General features: G+C 46.3%; 3 protein-coding genes across 3 annotated transcripts; all 3 read right to left on the bottom strand.

Moving 5' to 3' along the window:
• Positions 1-7,834: 7,834 nt before the first annotated feature.
• LOC125539397 lies at positions 7,835-9,759 on the bottom strand. Its single transcript, XM_048702840.1, has 3 exons — positions 9,287-9,759; positions 8,892-9,127; positions 7,835-8,662 (listed from the first exon to the last, which is right to left on the bottom strand). Exons 1-3 carry the CDS (start codon positions 9,633-9,635, stop codon positions 7,940-7,942), a joined length of 1,308 nt encoding a protein of 435 aa, XP_048558797.1. The 5' UTR covers positions 9,636-9,759; the 3' UTR covers positions 7,835-7,939.
• A 2,351-nt stretch (positions 9,760-12,110) lies between these two features.
• LOC125537638 lies at positions 12,111-12,820 on the bottom strand. The gene has a single exon (XM_048700964.1). It carries the CDS (start codon positions 12,818-12,820, stop codon positions 12,152-12,154), a length of 669 nt encoding a protein of 222 aa, XP_048556921.1. The 3' UTR covers positions 12,111-12,151.
• Positions 12,821-13,538: 718 nt separating this feature from the next.
• On the bottom strand, positions 13,539-16,210 carry LOC125537637 (the record flags this gene model as incomplete). The annotated part of the gene is made up of 3 exons (XM_048700963.1): positions 15,162-16,210; positions 14,753-14,979; positions 13,539-14,651 (listed from the first exon to the last, which is right to left on the bottom strand). Coding segments are annotated over exons 1-3 (1,503 nt in total), but the record flags the coding sequence as incomplete, so codon positions are not given.
• Between the last annotated feature and the right edge of the window lie 561 nt (positions 16,211-16,771).

Raw genomic sequence — 16,771 nt, 5'->3', positions numbered from 1 at the left:
CCCCCCCCTTGCCCCAATCTGAATTGACAAGGGGAAGGGGCGGCGCCCCCCTCTTTCCTTCTCTCCTCCTCCTCCTCCCCCCTTTCTCCTACTTGGACTAGGAAAGGAGGAAACTACTCCTACTAGAGTAGGATTCCTCCCCCCTTGGAGCGCCCCAGCCGGTCTCCTCCTCCCCTCCTTTATATACGGGGGAGGGGCAACCCATAGACGCACAAGTTTATCTTTAGCCGTGTGCGGTGCCCCCCTCCACAGTTTTCCACCTCGGTCATATTGTCGTAGTGCTTAGGCGAAGCCCTAGTCGGTAACTTCATCATCACCGTCACCACGCTATCATGCTGGCGAAACTCTCCCTCGGCCTCAGCTGGATCTAGAGTTCGAGGGACGCCACCGAGCTGAACATGTGCAGATCGCAGAGGTGTCGTGCGTTCGGTACTTGATCGGTTGGATGGCGAAGACGTTCGACAACATCAACCGCATTACTAAACGCTTCCCCTTTCGGTCTACGAGGGTACGTGGACACACTCTCCCCGCTCGTTGCTATGCTTCTCCTAGATAGATCTTGCGTGATCGTAGGATTTTTTTGAAATACTACGTTCCCCAACAGTATTTCATTTTTATATAGTTGTTAACCCAGTAAACGATGCGTTTATAGTTGACTATTGTCACACATTTCCTTGAAATATCTGCCCATTCCTTGTGAAAGGCATGAGAATGTACTAAATAGCACGAGCATGGTTTTCCACCGTTCTTGTGCACCTTTTCATGCACTGATTGTTCTTATTTGAATTATGTGCATAATTAATGCCTAGAAAATGCACATGATCCCCTAGATATGGTAAATGAGTTCGGAAAAATGTCAAATTTGAACATGTTGCATTTGAGGCGGTATGTTGATCATTGGAAAAAAACTTAATGACAAACTAGGATAGAAATTTGGATTCCCCTTCAATCTTGGTGATTTCCCTCTCGAAAGCATTGAACTTCCTCGGGGATGGTTTGATTTATGAAGGGCGTGCATGACGACATAAGTCAAACCTTCTCAGCTTTTAACCAGGGCACTGTGAGGCCATACCATGGCACCATGCCAGGCATCATGTTTTTCAAGCACGTATTTCATTGTTCTACAGTTGATAACCCAGTAAATGACGCGTTTGTGGTTGACTATTGCCACGCATTCCATTGAAATCTCTACCCATTCCTTGTAAAAGGCTTTAGAAATTACTAAATACCACGAGTATGGTTTTTCCAGACTGTTCTTGTGCACCTTTTCAAGCACCAATTGTTTGAATTTGAATTATGTGCATTAATGCCTACAAAATGCACATAATCCCCTAAATATTGTAAATGAACCCGGAAAAGTGTCAAATTTGAACATGGTGATTAGCAGGGTTTATGTTCATCGTAGAAAAAAAAACTCATGGATGAAGGACAAAGGAAATTTGGATTCTCATTCAATCTCGGTGATTTACTATCGCACATGATTCGTCTCCGCCGCCTCTGCGAACTGTGTGTGTTCACTCACACATGCAAAAGGGAAAAAGAAAACCCTCGCCCACTTCGTCCCCACTCACTCGCCGCGGACTCCTCCGCAACTCTGCACCCTAAGCTCGACGGCTGTTGGCGGCGGGCGTAGGTCGCCCTCCAAACTTAACGGGATTTCGCCCCTACCGCGTCCCGCCGCCTATCTGCACCGACATTCTAGACTCTAGTCAACTAGGGTTTTCTGCGGGATTGGGCCGGGGATTTTTCTCATGGAGAAGGTAATCAACTTAGAGAAATATTTCACTCATCTCTTATCGCAGTCCGTCCGTCGTTGTCAATCAACCGGCGGAAATCATCGTGGAATCATTTTTGTTCTAGCTGATTCATGGGTGTTCATTCATGTGTCCATAGTGCGAGCACAAATCGGGCAACTGTGGTCGTGGCCAGTCGGAAACGAAATTCTATCTCACCATTCCAGATGACTTCAGGGAGCGCTCGGTATGTTCAATCTCGACCTACCACGGTCGGCATGGCCTAAATTTGTGAATATATACCGTCTGTTGCTACATTATCTATATATTTGCATCAAATATTTGTTACATTATCTATTTTTAATTCTATATTTTTGTACTTTACTTTCATCTATATATTGATCTATTCTACCAGTTACTCCCATATTTGCATCTTACTCTGTTATTTCAATATATCTGATTTACGATCTTAATTTTCATTTCAAGCAGTACATCCCTTGCTTTGCAAGAACATGAGTAGAAGGAAATCTTGGGCTTTACTTTGTTGATGACTCGCATGATATCATATTGACAACGCAGCATGGATTTACAATGACGGTTAGCATAAAACTTGATAAAGATGGTCACTTCTATTTTAATGTGGACCTTTGGAGAAAAATGTCTAAGTGTTATGAACTGAAAGCTGGCGATAAAATTCTAGTGCATGCACCACAACCTGGTCTAATAAACATGGATGTTTACTTTCCCAATGTCATCAGCCGATCAAAGTCTGATCGAGGTTAGTGTCCTTTCAACTTTCTCCATGTTGTCATATTACTTAGCAAAATCAAGGTATTTGTTCTGACTAATTGATCACTTAAGCAACCAATTGTGATATCATATTCTGACTCCGTTCCTAGGCAGTAACAAATTATGTTTACCAATTTATGCGCACTATATATTCTTTTGCCATGTTCTGAATAAATAATACTTTTCCACCTTTCAAGCAGGATATGTTGGATGCATAGTGAACGATCTGTATGTTACTAAGCGTACCAAATTTCACTGGAAGGACTTGAAGCATGTCATAAACTTTGTTGATAATATGACAGAGATAGCACAGCGTGTGAATGCTGGATTTTGGATGGAATTAATTAGACCTATGGTGCACACACTGAACAAGACCAATTGTGTGCACAAAACGCTGGTAAAAAGTCTTATTCTAATGTTGATGCTCATAAACTATATATATCTTCAACGATATGTTACAATTGGTTTTTATTCTACATGTCAATAGAAATTGCCCATGTAGCAATTCCTGGATCGATTTCCCGGCGTGGTTGAATTACACGTGTGCCTGCTAATAATGCCAAAGTGATTGTAAGGTACTGCATTTCCCGCAGAAATTGAACCATTCAAATTAACAAGTTCTCGCTTCTCGTGGCAATGCATCCATATTGGAAAATTGGAGACAATGTTCTACTCATGCTCTACCAAGGCACATGAGGGATCTTACTTTTCATTGACGAGATGCCGAGTCGCCATGATCAAGCTGCTTCCAGTGGATAGTTGTGGTTGTTGGCCCTAAGCCTCTTAAAATGTGATAGTTGTTACTATATATGTTAAGTATGTAGATATGGACCATATGGTTGTTGGCCCTTAGCCTCTTAAAATGTGATAGTTGTTACTATGTTAATTATGTAGATATGGACCATATGGTTGTCAAAACCGTGTTACGAAGATCCTCCTTTTGTCGAATAGTGTAACCGCTATATATGTGTTACTCAAATGTTGTTACTCAAGTTCATAAATTTTCATGGAAAGTATTAGTATCGTACACAATTCATTGAGTTTAAGTGTGTGCCCGATGTCCAGAAGGCATTTGGATATTAACTATCATATTGCAAATTCACACACATGTTAACATAAGGAAACGTATGTGTACCATACTAATCATCGCACACGAGTACTCGCAGACGCATCGTGTGCGATACTCCTAGCCACCGCAAGCAACTAGTTTGCATTTTTTTAAAGTTTTTTGTACACAAAGAATCACACACAAAGTAACTGCATTGACTGTTTGTGTTGTAATTTTTCATCGCAAACAGTTCATCTGAGTCGGCTGTTTGCCACGTATCACACACATCTTGTTTACACGATGCGTTTGTGTTCTTTTGGCTTATCGCAAACAGTTCATCCATGTGAACTGTATGCCGCATATCACACACATCTTGTTAAGTTGAATCATTTATGTTGTGTTCCCTAATCGAGAACAGTTCGTCCCAGTGAACCGTATGCCGTATATCACACACATTGATATGGTTGTCCGTTTCTGTTGTTCTACCTCATCGCAAAGAATTCGAATGGATTAACTGTGTGTCCTGCATCGCACACACATTGATATGGCTGCCCATTTCTATTGTTCTGCCTCATTACAAACAGTTGGAATCGATTAACCATGTGCCCTGCATCACACACGCAACTAAAATATGAACCGTGTTTGATGGCTCCGTCATCGCAAAAGTTTTGCACCTTTTTTGACGGGTTTTTTACACCACTATTTGCGATTATTGCATCGCACACAGTTTCGGCAAAGGGTCTCTGATCGTAGTGTCGCGTTAGCAGTATCCTGTAGTAGTGAGACACCGACAATAGCCGACCTAATTGTAACCCTAGACCCCCCCCCTCCGGACCTATATAAACTAATGGGTAGGGTTGATAGACGACACAACAATCTCGTGGTATACCAATCTGTACTTTGTACTCCATCCAAATCAATACAACATAAGCAAGGCATAGGGTTTTATCTCTTCGAAGAGCCTGAACCTAGGTAAACCTCGTGTCCTTGTTACCATTGCATCTAGGCTACTAACTCAGGGGCCCCTACCCGAGATCTGTTGGAATCAACTGTCATCCTGCACCAGCACGAGCTCGCCATTGAGTTCCTAGATCTGCACGAAGTACTGGCGCCGCTTGTTGATAGAGAGCTTGACAACTTGTAGAAGGTAGATGTATATCCACCTTGGCATCACCGGCTGGAAAGCCCTGGGGATGATGAGCATGGCTAAATCTTTAGTGTCCCATATCTGCATGTAGAACCTGTGTGGCACCAATTCTGCCAGCTCATGCCTAATCCTCGACGGGCCGGCAGTCTTATGCAGAGGCTTCGTTGCCCCCTCCTCCCTGACAAGATGATCGTTGCTAGCACAACTAATTCTTTGGAGTCCTCCGCGCCTTCCATGACTTTGACCCCACCATCGATTTGATCTCACTCGTTCTTTCTCACCTTGTCAGTTCAGAAGACAAGAGTGAGTAACACCGTTGCACTGCACAACTAAGCACTAACCAGAGCAATGCCCAGTGACATGATTTGTGCATTGATCATGGCCATGCCATTGCCTTGATCAGTGGTCATACAAACATAGCAGGCATACCATTCCTACTCTAACCATAGGATTCCTTATAATCATATGTAGCATGAACACATTTCTAGGTCAACAGCCGTACTTATCATACACCGCAAGAACATGTAATCATAGCATTGTCGCGGGCACATTATAAGCACATATCATGAGAAAATTATAAGAGCATATCATGGTTCAAATCGATTCGACGCGAATCGAGTCGTTTCAAATCGAAGCAACTGCCCGAACAAAACCCTAACCACCCCAAAACTTGAACTGGTAGACAAGAAGATTTACGTACTACGTTCGTCTGGGGTGCCACCATGGGTGGAGGTGAAGCAAACCGCGTCGGAGGTGGAGGTGTAGCAGGCTGCACCAAACCCTGGCAGTAACAAAGGACCGGCAAAGGTGGATGTGCTTGCAACCGAATCCAGTGATCCTGCCATTGACGCGGCCCTCGTCACCACCATCACATTAGAGGTCTAGGCCGCCACAATTGACGTACCAGCCGGGGTGATGTTAGAAAACCCTCGGACATGAGTGAAAATCACCGCCCCCACCACATCCGAGGTGTCAGCACCCACAACACCCATCCACGTCACCACCACTGCAAATGAAGAACATCGGCAGCCGCTGTGGACACAAGAGCGAAGTTTCGTAGAGGGTCGATGGCCGCGGACCGTGGCCTCTTGCAGAGAGGGGACGGTGACTTGAGCCGCCAACAACTGACCATGGTTAATGTCGTCTGCCGTCAGGCTGTCGAGCTAGTGATTGTGGTTCTCAGGGTCAGCGCGAATGGGATTGGGGTGGCACGGTGGTGGAGCGGCCATCGGAGACGAGGGGGCGGTGAGAGAGAGAACCAAATGGGGTTTGGGCAATGACGTGTTCGAGATGTCCATCGTCTCCCGCGCTTCCTCAAGCGTGCAGGCAAGTCACACGTGACTCTCCAAACCTGGGTCCGAAAAATGGCCGTTTCCACTCAGCCTGGCCCGGGAGGAGTGAAGTCTAAAATAAACCTCGTAGTTGTAGAGCTCGACGCAAATGAACCCTCACCTCTAAATCCCTGAAGTTTATACCCTGTTCTTTTCAATCCCGGCCATTTTCAACCTTATATGCCTATCCAAACGGGGAACTAGATGGTGGCAGTGGAAATGGCTGGGATGGATGGGTTGTGTGCTGGAAATTGTACGAACCGACATAGTTAACGTATTTTGTGTGTGATGTGCTGAAGGCTACTTACGTTATGAGGCCTGATCTGAAGGCTAGCTTATGCATGCATGTGTACGCGGTATATACTGTATGTATTTTCACTGACTCACACTGCTAATCATGCTTTGGGTGCGCGTAGACAGGCGAAGCTCACGGCCAGGTTAGCTCCTCTTTGCAATTGCATCGATCGGTGTTCCTAATCTGGATGCATGGCACGGCACTTCAATTATGCAGGAGGACTCGGTGCTCTGCAGGGTGCTCGAGAAGCAGAAAGTGGACAACGAGCAAGACACCGTCCGCTCCTCCTCGCTGACCTTCGCCGGCTTCTCGCAGGCAACGCAGGAGCTGTCCGTGCCAGACACGTGCAGCGACCAGATGGGCTCAGGCGCCGGCTTCGCACCATGGCAGGAGGAGATGGTCTGTGGCTCGAGCCCATTGACAAACGCAGCGATCTGGCAGCAATACAACTCGGCAAAGAAAATTGTTATGGTCAAAGTCAGCAATCCTGGCCTTTAGTTGCCACATCATCAAATCCACTCATAAAACCGCCATAAGGTTTATTTAGATCGGGATTAAAGAGTATAGGGTACCAACTTCAGGGATTTAGAGGTGAGGGTTTATTTACGTCAAGCTCTACAACGACAGGGTTTATTTCAGACTTCACTCGCCCGGGAGTGCTTTAAACATCATGCGGGCAAAAAAGACTGATGCAGACCAGACAACCAAACATGATATTTTTGCACCGTGTGGTCCTGGTTGGGCTCATGCAGTCTACCAAACACATCCCTAGCTTACGCAGGACTGCATTATTTTATGTATTTGCAAGTATAAGGACCATATTGGAGTGATTCTCAATTGGGACCTTTCTGTTACGCACCAGCGAGTTCAAGGACGATACATGTAATTTTCTCTTCAAGTGGCCTCGGGGAAAGCAAAGCCTCACAGGGTTGAAGCATCCACTAGGGACGGAGACTGACTTGTCATTGTCTGTTTGATATCGGCAATTGATCTCGTTGATGGTATGCTGGGAGGCAGCAACACCATTCTGCAGAGGTCCTCACTGGCTAGTGCCGTGTAATCCAAAAATGCTTCGTAAGGTAGATGGGAGTGACTTGGGATGAGAACTGTTCTTGCTTCGACACAACAAAACCTCAAACAGACTACTATCACATAGGAGCTGACTTTAAATCACGACCAGACTGATTCGTAGCCACGGATGTCAATTAGGCATTACGGGTATAAACTAATCAATCTCACGCCAAACAAATATTTCACAGATCAGATGGGTATAATACTAACCAATCTCCAGCTTACCACCCATGTAGTATTCAGGAGTAAAAACAGAGTGGCTAAAAAAAAGAGTCAAACCTACATTTTGCAGTCAATACAAAACATTACCTCCGTTCATAAATGTAAGACATTTAGGCAGTATAAATTAGAATGCCAAAACTCTTATATTTAAAAACGAAGGGTGTAGTAGACAATTTAAGTAAAATCACTGACAGCCAATACACTAATAGTTTAACATAGCATTAGATATAAAGCCATTAAGACAATGGATAGAGCTGACAGCTTTAAATGGCTAACTGTATTTAATTTATATAATGTTCACGCCTAGTCATCATCCATACATCCCTCCCTCGAGATAAACTGCTTGTCTCGAACAAGAAGGGACCAAGCAACAGCGACTTCCACCTTATAGGAGGCAAGATCACATATGCCCCGACTTATTTTGCTTTCCTGGGCTGGGAAGAAGACATGGCAATGTTTAGTAACAAAACCATTTGAAGACAGGGCACGGATGATGACTTCGAGCTTTCCATCTAACTCTACGGAAACAACATGCCTTGACAGATCAAGACAGCCATCCCAATTGTTAGCTGTCACTTGACCTTGAAGCACAACCTCATCTTCATGTTTCAGCGCCGAAGATCTGTCGCCAACACAACTAACTTCACCTTGAAAGTAACCATCTGAAATGTTATCCATCACTTGATCTTGTAGCAGGACCTCATTCTGAGGTTTAACGGGCTTAGAATGTGCCTTGGCAATGACTAGACCACCATGTCTAAAAGGACATTTCTTCTTTCTCCAATTAATAACACGGACACCGACTATAGTTGCTTGCACTGTCTTCTCCAGTTTCGCACACCGTAACACAATTCTGCAGGAGTCATCCAACAGAATGGCCTCATTACAGCTGTACTTGGAGGTCTGATGCATGAGCACTCTATCTTTTGACTTCATCCTGCCCTTTACTTTGAGTTTAATGTCAAAGTCAACAGGATCTATAGCCGCAATTGCACGAGACGGGCCAGTCAATTGCAAAAAAGGATTCTGCATTTGTCAATTATAATCATAGTTAACAAAACAGAGATGCAAGAAAAAAGAGAAACTGCACGGAAGTTTTTCAGGAGAAAATTAAGTACAACCTTTTGAGTGAGTGCAACAGTTTTGCTAAGCTAGCAGTTTAGCTGCCAACTTAACTACATGCTTATTTCTAAATGCATCTGTTCATAACAAATCAACGGACCAGAAACATAAAACAGAAAAATACGATACAGACCTCTGGAGTGAGTATCTGGCAGTCATTCCTTTGACGCAAGAAGAGAATGTTGCGATTGTGATCCACGGTATCTCGGGCAGCAACCATGCCATACACACGCAGTGGCCACTTCAACTCAGGAGTGCCCTTTATTTCTGCGACTTTAATGGAGTATATTTGCAGAGTGCTGGTGGCGAATTCAGCATAAGAGGTGCGGTCCGTTGTACTGTGTGTGAAGTGCATAGGACTCAATGAAGCTGCAGTCATCGAAAATAAGATTCAGATAATTCATTCGGCCACCACAAGTGAAGTAAATCCCTTCCTCAACAGAATGAAGTAATTTGCTTCCTTGAGACATGCAACAGGAAGGAAGAAAAACAACTAAGGTACAATGAGCAGAGAACATGTTTACTCACTCGCATCTTTGCAGGGACTGCTAAACAACCTGGACAAATTCGATTCCAAGGCGCGACAGTAGATAGTAAAGAACATCCCAGTCTGCATCTTCTCCTCCATCCCCTCAGCTTCCTCAATCTCCAATTTTGCCACCTCATCCCTCTCCTCGGCTTCCTCTCCCATCTCCTTGGCTTGCTCAATCTCTAATTCTGTATCTCCTGAAGTGGAAATCCTCTCCGGCAACTCGTCGCTCCCCATGGCTCCATTCACAGCCTCCATGGAGATCCTGGGTGGTGCCTCGATGATCCTCACCTTTCCGCCGCCTCTCTTTCCCCTCGCCTCCCCTTCCATCTCCGCCTCTCCTTCCATCTCAGGACACGGCTCTCTGCTCCTCGTCTTTCCGCCGCCACCCGCCGCCGCTGTTCTCTTCTCTTTTCGATTTCGAGGAGGGGAATGTCTTGCTTAGGGTTTCGACGAAACGGAGAGACCGGTGGGTGTGGGGGGTGCACTATATACATACACTTCCAGCCAGTCCACACTGCTGCCGCGTGCTTCAAGAGGGAGCGAGCAAACCAGCTCCTCTCTTTTTTCTCACTTTGGGATTGTTGTTTGCCTTGTGCTATTTGTATTTGCATTCGCTTGTTAGGCTCAGCCCGGCCCTTTAAATATAAGAAAAAAAATTGCAACTAGTTTGGTTGCCTACATTGCATCACGAGGTCGTTTAATGCATGACATTTGGTTGTGAGTTGTGGTGCTTGTTTTCCTAACAATGAGTATTGGGTGTGTATAAAGGAGAGACTATCAGATGAAAATATTACTATATTAAATTTATTTAAAATATTGTTTAACAAATTCTGATAATGTATGACCTAATTTGGAAATTTCAAATATATGCCCTGCCAGCCTCGCTTAGGTCCAAGAGGGCATATCGGTCCTGTGTGGGCCGAAGACATGCCGATCTGGGCCGAAGGGTAATCTTCGGTGGCTAGTGGGCTGAAGAGATTAACTTCGAATGCGCGTACACCGAAGAGTGATCTTCACCAACACATGACCGAAGAGTTCAGGATAAGGCTACCACGGCCATTTCTTTCTCCTAACTCGTCATTCTCCATCTCTCCCTTCTCTTCGCCATTTTCTCTCGATCAACCTCCATTTTGTCCCCTAACCATTGCCACCTACCAGATCCACTAGATGAGACCTATTCCCGACAGCCAAGTCCTCGATCTATCCATGGGTAGAGGGTGGAGGCATGGGGGAGGATGTCTGGTGGGGAGCATGGAAGGAGGTCAGTTGGGGGGAGTTTGGGTGGAGGAGGAAGAGGTCTGTAGGGGTAGCTCGGGTGGAGGAGGAGCTTGACTGAGAAAAGTTGGGGCCGACAATCCGCGGAGGATCACGAACCCGGCGGCGGTGGCTCTCTTCTTCTTCCTCTCGCTTCCCTCTTTCTGTATCCTAGTTCGTGCTTGTAATCAGGGCTAGCTACTGTAATTCGGGCTTGTAATCGAGAGAGACATCTAGTTTCCTAACATCTGGTATTCAGAGCCAGGCACCACCCTTCCTCAAATTCTTCCACATTTTTTTCACCACCACCATCCGAGGGAATCAGCCATGGATCCGTCCATCCAGGAGTATCTCCAGCGGCTTGACGCCAGCCTTGACGCCTACACCAACGCCATACAGTTCCTCGCCGAGAAACTCGGCGCCCATGTCCAAAATCCACCACCGCCCGCCACCTCGTCGGAGAGCACAACTGACGCGTCGTTGCACATCCCTAGTGTCTCTTACTCCACAGGCGAGGCCCAAGAGGTTGTCGAGGTCGTCCACGACGCGCTCCCCGCATGCAGCGCAATGGCGCATGTCGCCTGTTCAATGAAATGCTCGCACCAGCTCGCCGTCACCAACAACGTCGACAAGGTCACCACCGTCTACCATGAGTCTGTCATCGACCTCAGTGACAAGTTCGGCGCCCTCACATTCCTGTGATGGCCAGCATCAACCCGCTGTTCCACATCCAAGTTCTATCACCCAATTCCTTCGTCGATAGCACCCGCGGCGTCGCTATTGCAGGACCGGATGAGTACACACTCATGGCGGCCACTCCGGACGTCGCCCTCGAGCTTGCCGTCCTCTCAAGCGTCTCCTTCTCCACCAACAAGGCCCATGAGGTCCTTGTTGTTCCCCGCAGTGTGTCCCATATCTACATCGGCATGACGCCTTCTATCTGTTCGATGAAATGCTCCAACCAAGTTGGTGCCACTTCGTTCCCGTCTCCGGTCACGATGACATCGCTACTCCCAGTAGCCACACATGAGCTCGTTGTTGACCTCGTTTGTCCTGCTACCAAAGTTGTCAGTTCGATGCAGCCGTTCCGGAAGCATGACTTGGACGTCTCGCCGCACACAAGCCACCAGGGCCTGCTGCTACGGCCGATGCCGTGGCCATCATTGCAAGCAACTCGTATTGCATACGGAATGGAGACTCGACTAGCTACTGTAATTCGGGCTTGTAATCGACAGAGACATCTAGTTCCCTAACACGAAGGTAGTAGAAGATAGTACAAGCAACAGCCTCATGCCGCTTGAGGGATCTGAGAAAGAACTTAAGCAGAATCGAGCATTGGTATTCTTCTAGCAGATTTGCTGAATGAATCGTTTTAGTAAGAACATTGCTGCCAGAAACAAGCGTTGGCACATAGGAGTAGAAACGAAAAGCAGGCGGATACACAAATAATCAGATACCTAGTAACATCAGTTGATATAGAGATTTGCTGATATTACATTACATGATACGACGATACACAAATAGTTGCATATTTTTAGATCGACGCAGTACTGGAAAAACTGACTAAATGAGTTAGTCTGACGGCTATCATGTCTGCCTGGGCATCATCAAAGTTCCTCATTTGCCCCCCTCGTGATCCACAGCTTGTCCCAAACAAGACGGGACCAAGCAACAGTGATCTCCAGCTTAGAGTCGCCAAGTTGACACTCATTCTGAGTTATATTGCAATCTCTGGCCTGGATGGATACCTGAGCAGCCATAGCCCCAGATCGCGAGTTGGCCTCTATGAGAACTTCAAGCGTTCCACACAATTTTACAGAGACAACATGCCTTGACAGATCAAGGTAACCCTGTGAACAACTTGTCATTGCTCCATCTTGAAGCACAACTTGCCAAAACGAGGGGCCGGTCCTGTGTTCAGGATTAGGCAATTTGGCTCTTCTCCGAGGCAGAGAGGAGCAAACAACTCGGCCGCCATTTTTAAAAATACTTGGCGTCTCTTCAGGAACACAGACACGGATACCCACGGCAGTTGCCTGTACTGATTCATAAACTTCCTCTGAGCTTAACGCCATTGTGCAAAAGTCTCCTTCGAGAGGGATATATAGAGTACATATCCCACAATGACTACCGCTGTAATAATAGAAAAAACTCATCAATGGTTTATCTTCAGACTTGGTTGCGCCCTTCACTTTCAGCTCGATTTCCACATTAAGAGGTTCCCGACTCACAATTGCACGAGACGGGCCAGTCAGGCGCAAAAAAGGATCATGCATTCACCATTCATTAATCAGTGTTGCTAAGGTAGCACTTTAGTGGGCAATTGTTTGATACGTGTTCTTAACTACATGTGTATTTCAAAATGCATTTATTCATAACTAATCAGCGGACCAACAAACAAAAAATAGGAAGATACTATAAGGACCTCTTGAGTGAGTATTTGGCAGTTACTCCTTCGACGGGAGAAGAGAATGTTGCGATTGTGATCCACGCTATCTCTTGCAGCAACCACGCCGTACACTTCCAGTGGCCACTTCAAGCCAGAACCATCTTCTATTTCTGCGAGTTTGAGGGAGTAGATTTGCAAAATGCTATCAATGAGAGCAGCCAATGGGCGTTGTCCCGGTGTAATGTGTGTATAGTGCATAGGACTCAATGACGCTGCAGCAATAAAAAAAGAAGACTATTTAGAGAATTCAATCGGCTTCCCTTACTAAAGAATGAAGGAGCCTGCTTGCTTGATACATGCAGTAGGTAAGAAGAAACGCAACGAACAATGAGCACATAAGTAGCATGACTGGATGTTTACTCACTCGTCTCTGCGAAGGAACCGTGGAATCTAGACCAATTCGATACCCAGCCGCTGCGGTACCTAGCAAAGAACTCCTCATCAGTCTACTCCTTGTCCATGTTGGTATCCTCTCCCATCTCCTCGACTTCCTCTGTCTCCAATTTTGTCTCCATGGAAGAGGAACTCATCGGCGACACATCGTGCAGCAGCTCCTTGAACAGCTCGGAGAATGATGGGGATTTGTTGCTAAGATGTCCCATCTGATCCAACTGGGTGCAGAGCTGATCCAACCCACTGAAGATCGCATTCAATCCGTAGTTGTAGTAGGTCCTCGATGCTTGCATCTTCGTTGCTGATTCGCCACTGTCTTCGGTCCTAATGTGGATCCCCTTCACACCCATCTTTTCCGTGACTGGCTCTTTGCCCAGAACCTCCCTGTTCTGCAATTTGCCCATCATCTGGAGCAAACTCGTCAGGTCGGTGTACATGTTATCCATGTGGATTTGGATCTCACTAATGCTATAGTCGCTAATCCTCAGTTTCGGTTCGGGTTTCAGATTCACAGCGTTCTCAGAGAAAAGATGGAGTAAGGAGTAGATCTTAGCCTGAACTATCTTTGTGGCTGAATGAGTCTCCGATGTTGTCACCACATGCTTCCTCGCCCGGATCTTTACAGTATGCTCGAACGTCTGGCCATCAACACATCCCTCCCTCGAGAAATACTGCTTGTCTCTAATAAGCAAGGACCAAGCAACAGTAACCTCCACCGTATGGGAGCCAAGATTACATGTGCACCGACTTACTTTGCTTTCCTGGGCTGGAAAGAAGACACGACCACATGATTTGCGGGCATGTGATTTGTCGGCACTGATGATAACTTCCAGCCTTCCATTTAACTCTACAGAAACAACATGCCTTGACAGATCAATGTAACCATCTGAACTGTTAGCCATCACTTGATCTTGAAGTACAAGCTCTTCTTCAGGTTGCTCGGGTTTAATGGGCTTAGAAGTTCCCTTGGCAATGCAACTAACTCTACCATCATGTTTAAAAGGCCATTTCCTTTTCCTCCAATTAGTAACACGGACACTCACTATAGTTCCTTGGACTGTATTTTCCAATTTCGCACACCGTAACATAATTTTGCAGAAGTCATTCGACAGAGTGGTCTCATTAGCACTGTAGTTGAAGGTCTGATGGATCAGCATTCTATCTTCTGACCTGCTTCTGCCCTTCACTTTCATCTTGATTTCAAAGTCAACAGGATCTATAGAAACAACTGCGTGAGACGGGCCAGTCAACTGCAAACAAGGATCCTGCATTTCCCAACAACTACAATCAACAAAACAACAAAAGATGAAAGCAAAAGGAAGTAAAGAGAAACTGGGCAATTTTTTAGGATAAAATTAAATAAAACCTTTTGAGTCAGTATTTGGCAATCACGCCTTTCACGGAGGAAGAGAATGTGATCGATGGTATCTCGGACCGCAACCATGCCGTACACATGCAGTGGCCAATTAAACTCAAGAGCTTCTTTTATTTCTGCGACTTTGACAAAGAAAATCTGCAGGGTGCTGGCAATGACAGCATCATCAGAGGGGCTTCCCGGTGTAATGCGTGTGAAGTGCATAGGACTGAATGACGCTGCAGCCACCGAAAAAAGGAAGATTTAGATAATTCGTTCGGTCACTACAAAGTAAGGTAAATCCCTTCCTCAATAGAATGAATCAATCTGCTTGTTTGAGAGATGCAGCAGAAAGGAAGAAAAGGAACCTAATGTACAATGAGCAGATAAGTACGAGTAGCATGGATGCATGTTTACTCACTAGTATCTTTGCAGGGACTGCTGAAGAACCAGGACCAACACGCTTTCAAGCCGCCACAGTACATATCAAAGAACGGCCCAGTCTGCATCTTCTCCTCCATCCCCTCAGCTTCCTCAATATCCAACTTTGCCACCTCATCCCTCACCTCGCCTTCCTCTCCCATCTCCTTGGCTTCGTCAATCTCTCATTTTGTATCTTCTGAAGTGGAAATCCTCTCTGGCAACTCGTCGCTCTCCATGGTTCCCTTCACAGCCTCCATGGAGATTCTCGGTGGTGCCTCGTCCGTCTCTCTGGCCTCCTCTATTTCATCCAATTTTTTTTGGTCTCCAGCTTTATTCTTTTGAGGTTTTCCCGCGACTCCTTGAGCAGCTCGGAGATTGGTTTGGACTCCAAAACGGAACCAAGTAGTTACATCTTACCAAACATGGCGTGAAGTTGCTCCAACTCATGGAAGATCAAACTGAATTGGTTCACGAAGTAGATCCACATGGCCTGCGTGTACGTTACTGACTCGACCTTGTCTTGAGTCCTAAATCTGGACCCTCCTCGTCTCCAGCCATTCCATCACCTCAGCCCTAGTCTGGATCCCCTTCGTGTTCAACCATTCCGTCACCTCCTTGTACATCTTATCCATGTGGCCCCTGGCCTCCATAAACCGTTGCTCCGGCCCGTCTTCCAGACTCATGATGTGCCTTCCAAGAACATCAAGCAAGGGGTAGAGCTCAGCCGCAACCTTCTTCGTCGCCGACTTGATCTCCGATAATGACTTCACGTGCTTCCTCCTCGCAGCATGTTCGATGCCCTTCCTGGATTCGGCGCTCTTCCACTTCACCTTCCCTTCCATCTCAGGAACCCGATCTCTCATGATCCTCACCTTTCCGCCGCCTCTTTTCTTTTATTTTTGCTCCCTGCCCTGGGTTCCCGTGGCATGCTCGATGCCCTCTCCGACACTCTTTCCCCTCGCCTCCGCTTCCATCTCCGCCTCTCCTTCCATCTCAGGAGACGGCTCGTCTTTCCGCTGCCACCCGCCGCCGACCGCCGCCGCTGTTCTCTTTTCTTTTCGATTTCGAGGAAGGGAATTTCTTGCTTAGGGTTTCGAGTTTCGACGAAACGGAGAGACTGGTGGGTGTGGTGGGGTGCACTCTATCGCGTCTCAGTCTCAGCCCGGCCCAGTAGAACGACACACACTGTGTCGGCTGGCTCGGGATAGCGCAAACCAGCCACTCTTTTTTTCTCACCTTGGGCTTGTTTGTTTGCCTTGGGCTGTTTGTATTTGCATTCGTTGTTCGGCTCAGGGCTCAGTAAATATAAGCATTCATTGTCTCAAAAAATTCGTTGTCTCAAAAAATAGTAAATATAAGAAAAAAAATTATTTTGCATCTGGTTTGGTTGCCTACAGTGCATCACAAGGTCGTTTAATGCATGACATTTGGTTGTCAGTTGTCGTGCTTATTTTCCTGACAATGAGTATTGGGTGTATATAGAGGAGTGTAGAGACTATCAAATGAAAATATTATTGCCTCCTCCTTCCTCCACAAAAAGTTAGGGTTTCTGCCTCCCGCCGCCGCCGCCGCAGGTCCGCCTCCTCTCTGGTGGTCCTAGGGCCATGG

The sequence above is a fragment of the Triticum urartu genome, chromosome 2 (genome assembly GCF_003073215.2).
Source record: "Triticum urartu cultivar G1812 chromosome 2, Tu2.1, whole genome shotgun sequence".
NCBI classification, from domain to species: domain Eukaryota; kingdom Viridiplantae; phylum Streptophyta; class Magnoliopsida; order Poales; family Poaceae; genus Triticum; species Triticum urartu.
Note: the sequence above shows the minus strand (reverse complement) of the source record. Positions and strands in the feature narration are given on the sequence as shown.

What these genes read in the sequence shown, in the direction of transcription:
- LOC125539397 (XM_048702840.1), bottom strand. Translation starts at nt 9,635, where the DNA reads ATGGAAGGAGAGGCGGAGATGGAAGGGGAGGCGAGGGGAAAGAGAGGC. An exon ending in CAGTCCCTGCAAAGATGCGA is followed by an intron (nt 9,128 to 9,286) that starts GTGAGTAAACAT and finishes CGATGACTGCAG; the next exon opens with CTTCATTGAGTCCTATGCAC. An exon ending in GCCAGATACTCACTCCAGAG is followed by an intron (nt 8,663 to 8,891) that starts GTCTGTATCGTA and finishes TGACAAATGCAG; the next exon opens with AATCCTTTTTTGCAATTGAC.
- LOC125537638 (XM_048700964.1), bottom strand. Translation starts at nt 12,820, where the DNA reads ATGCATGATCCTTTTTTGCGCCTGACTGGCCCGTCTCGTGCAATTGTG.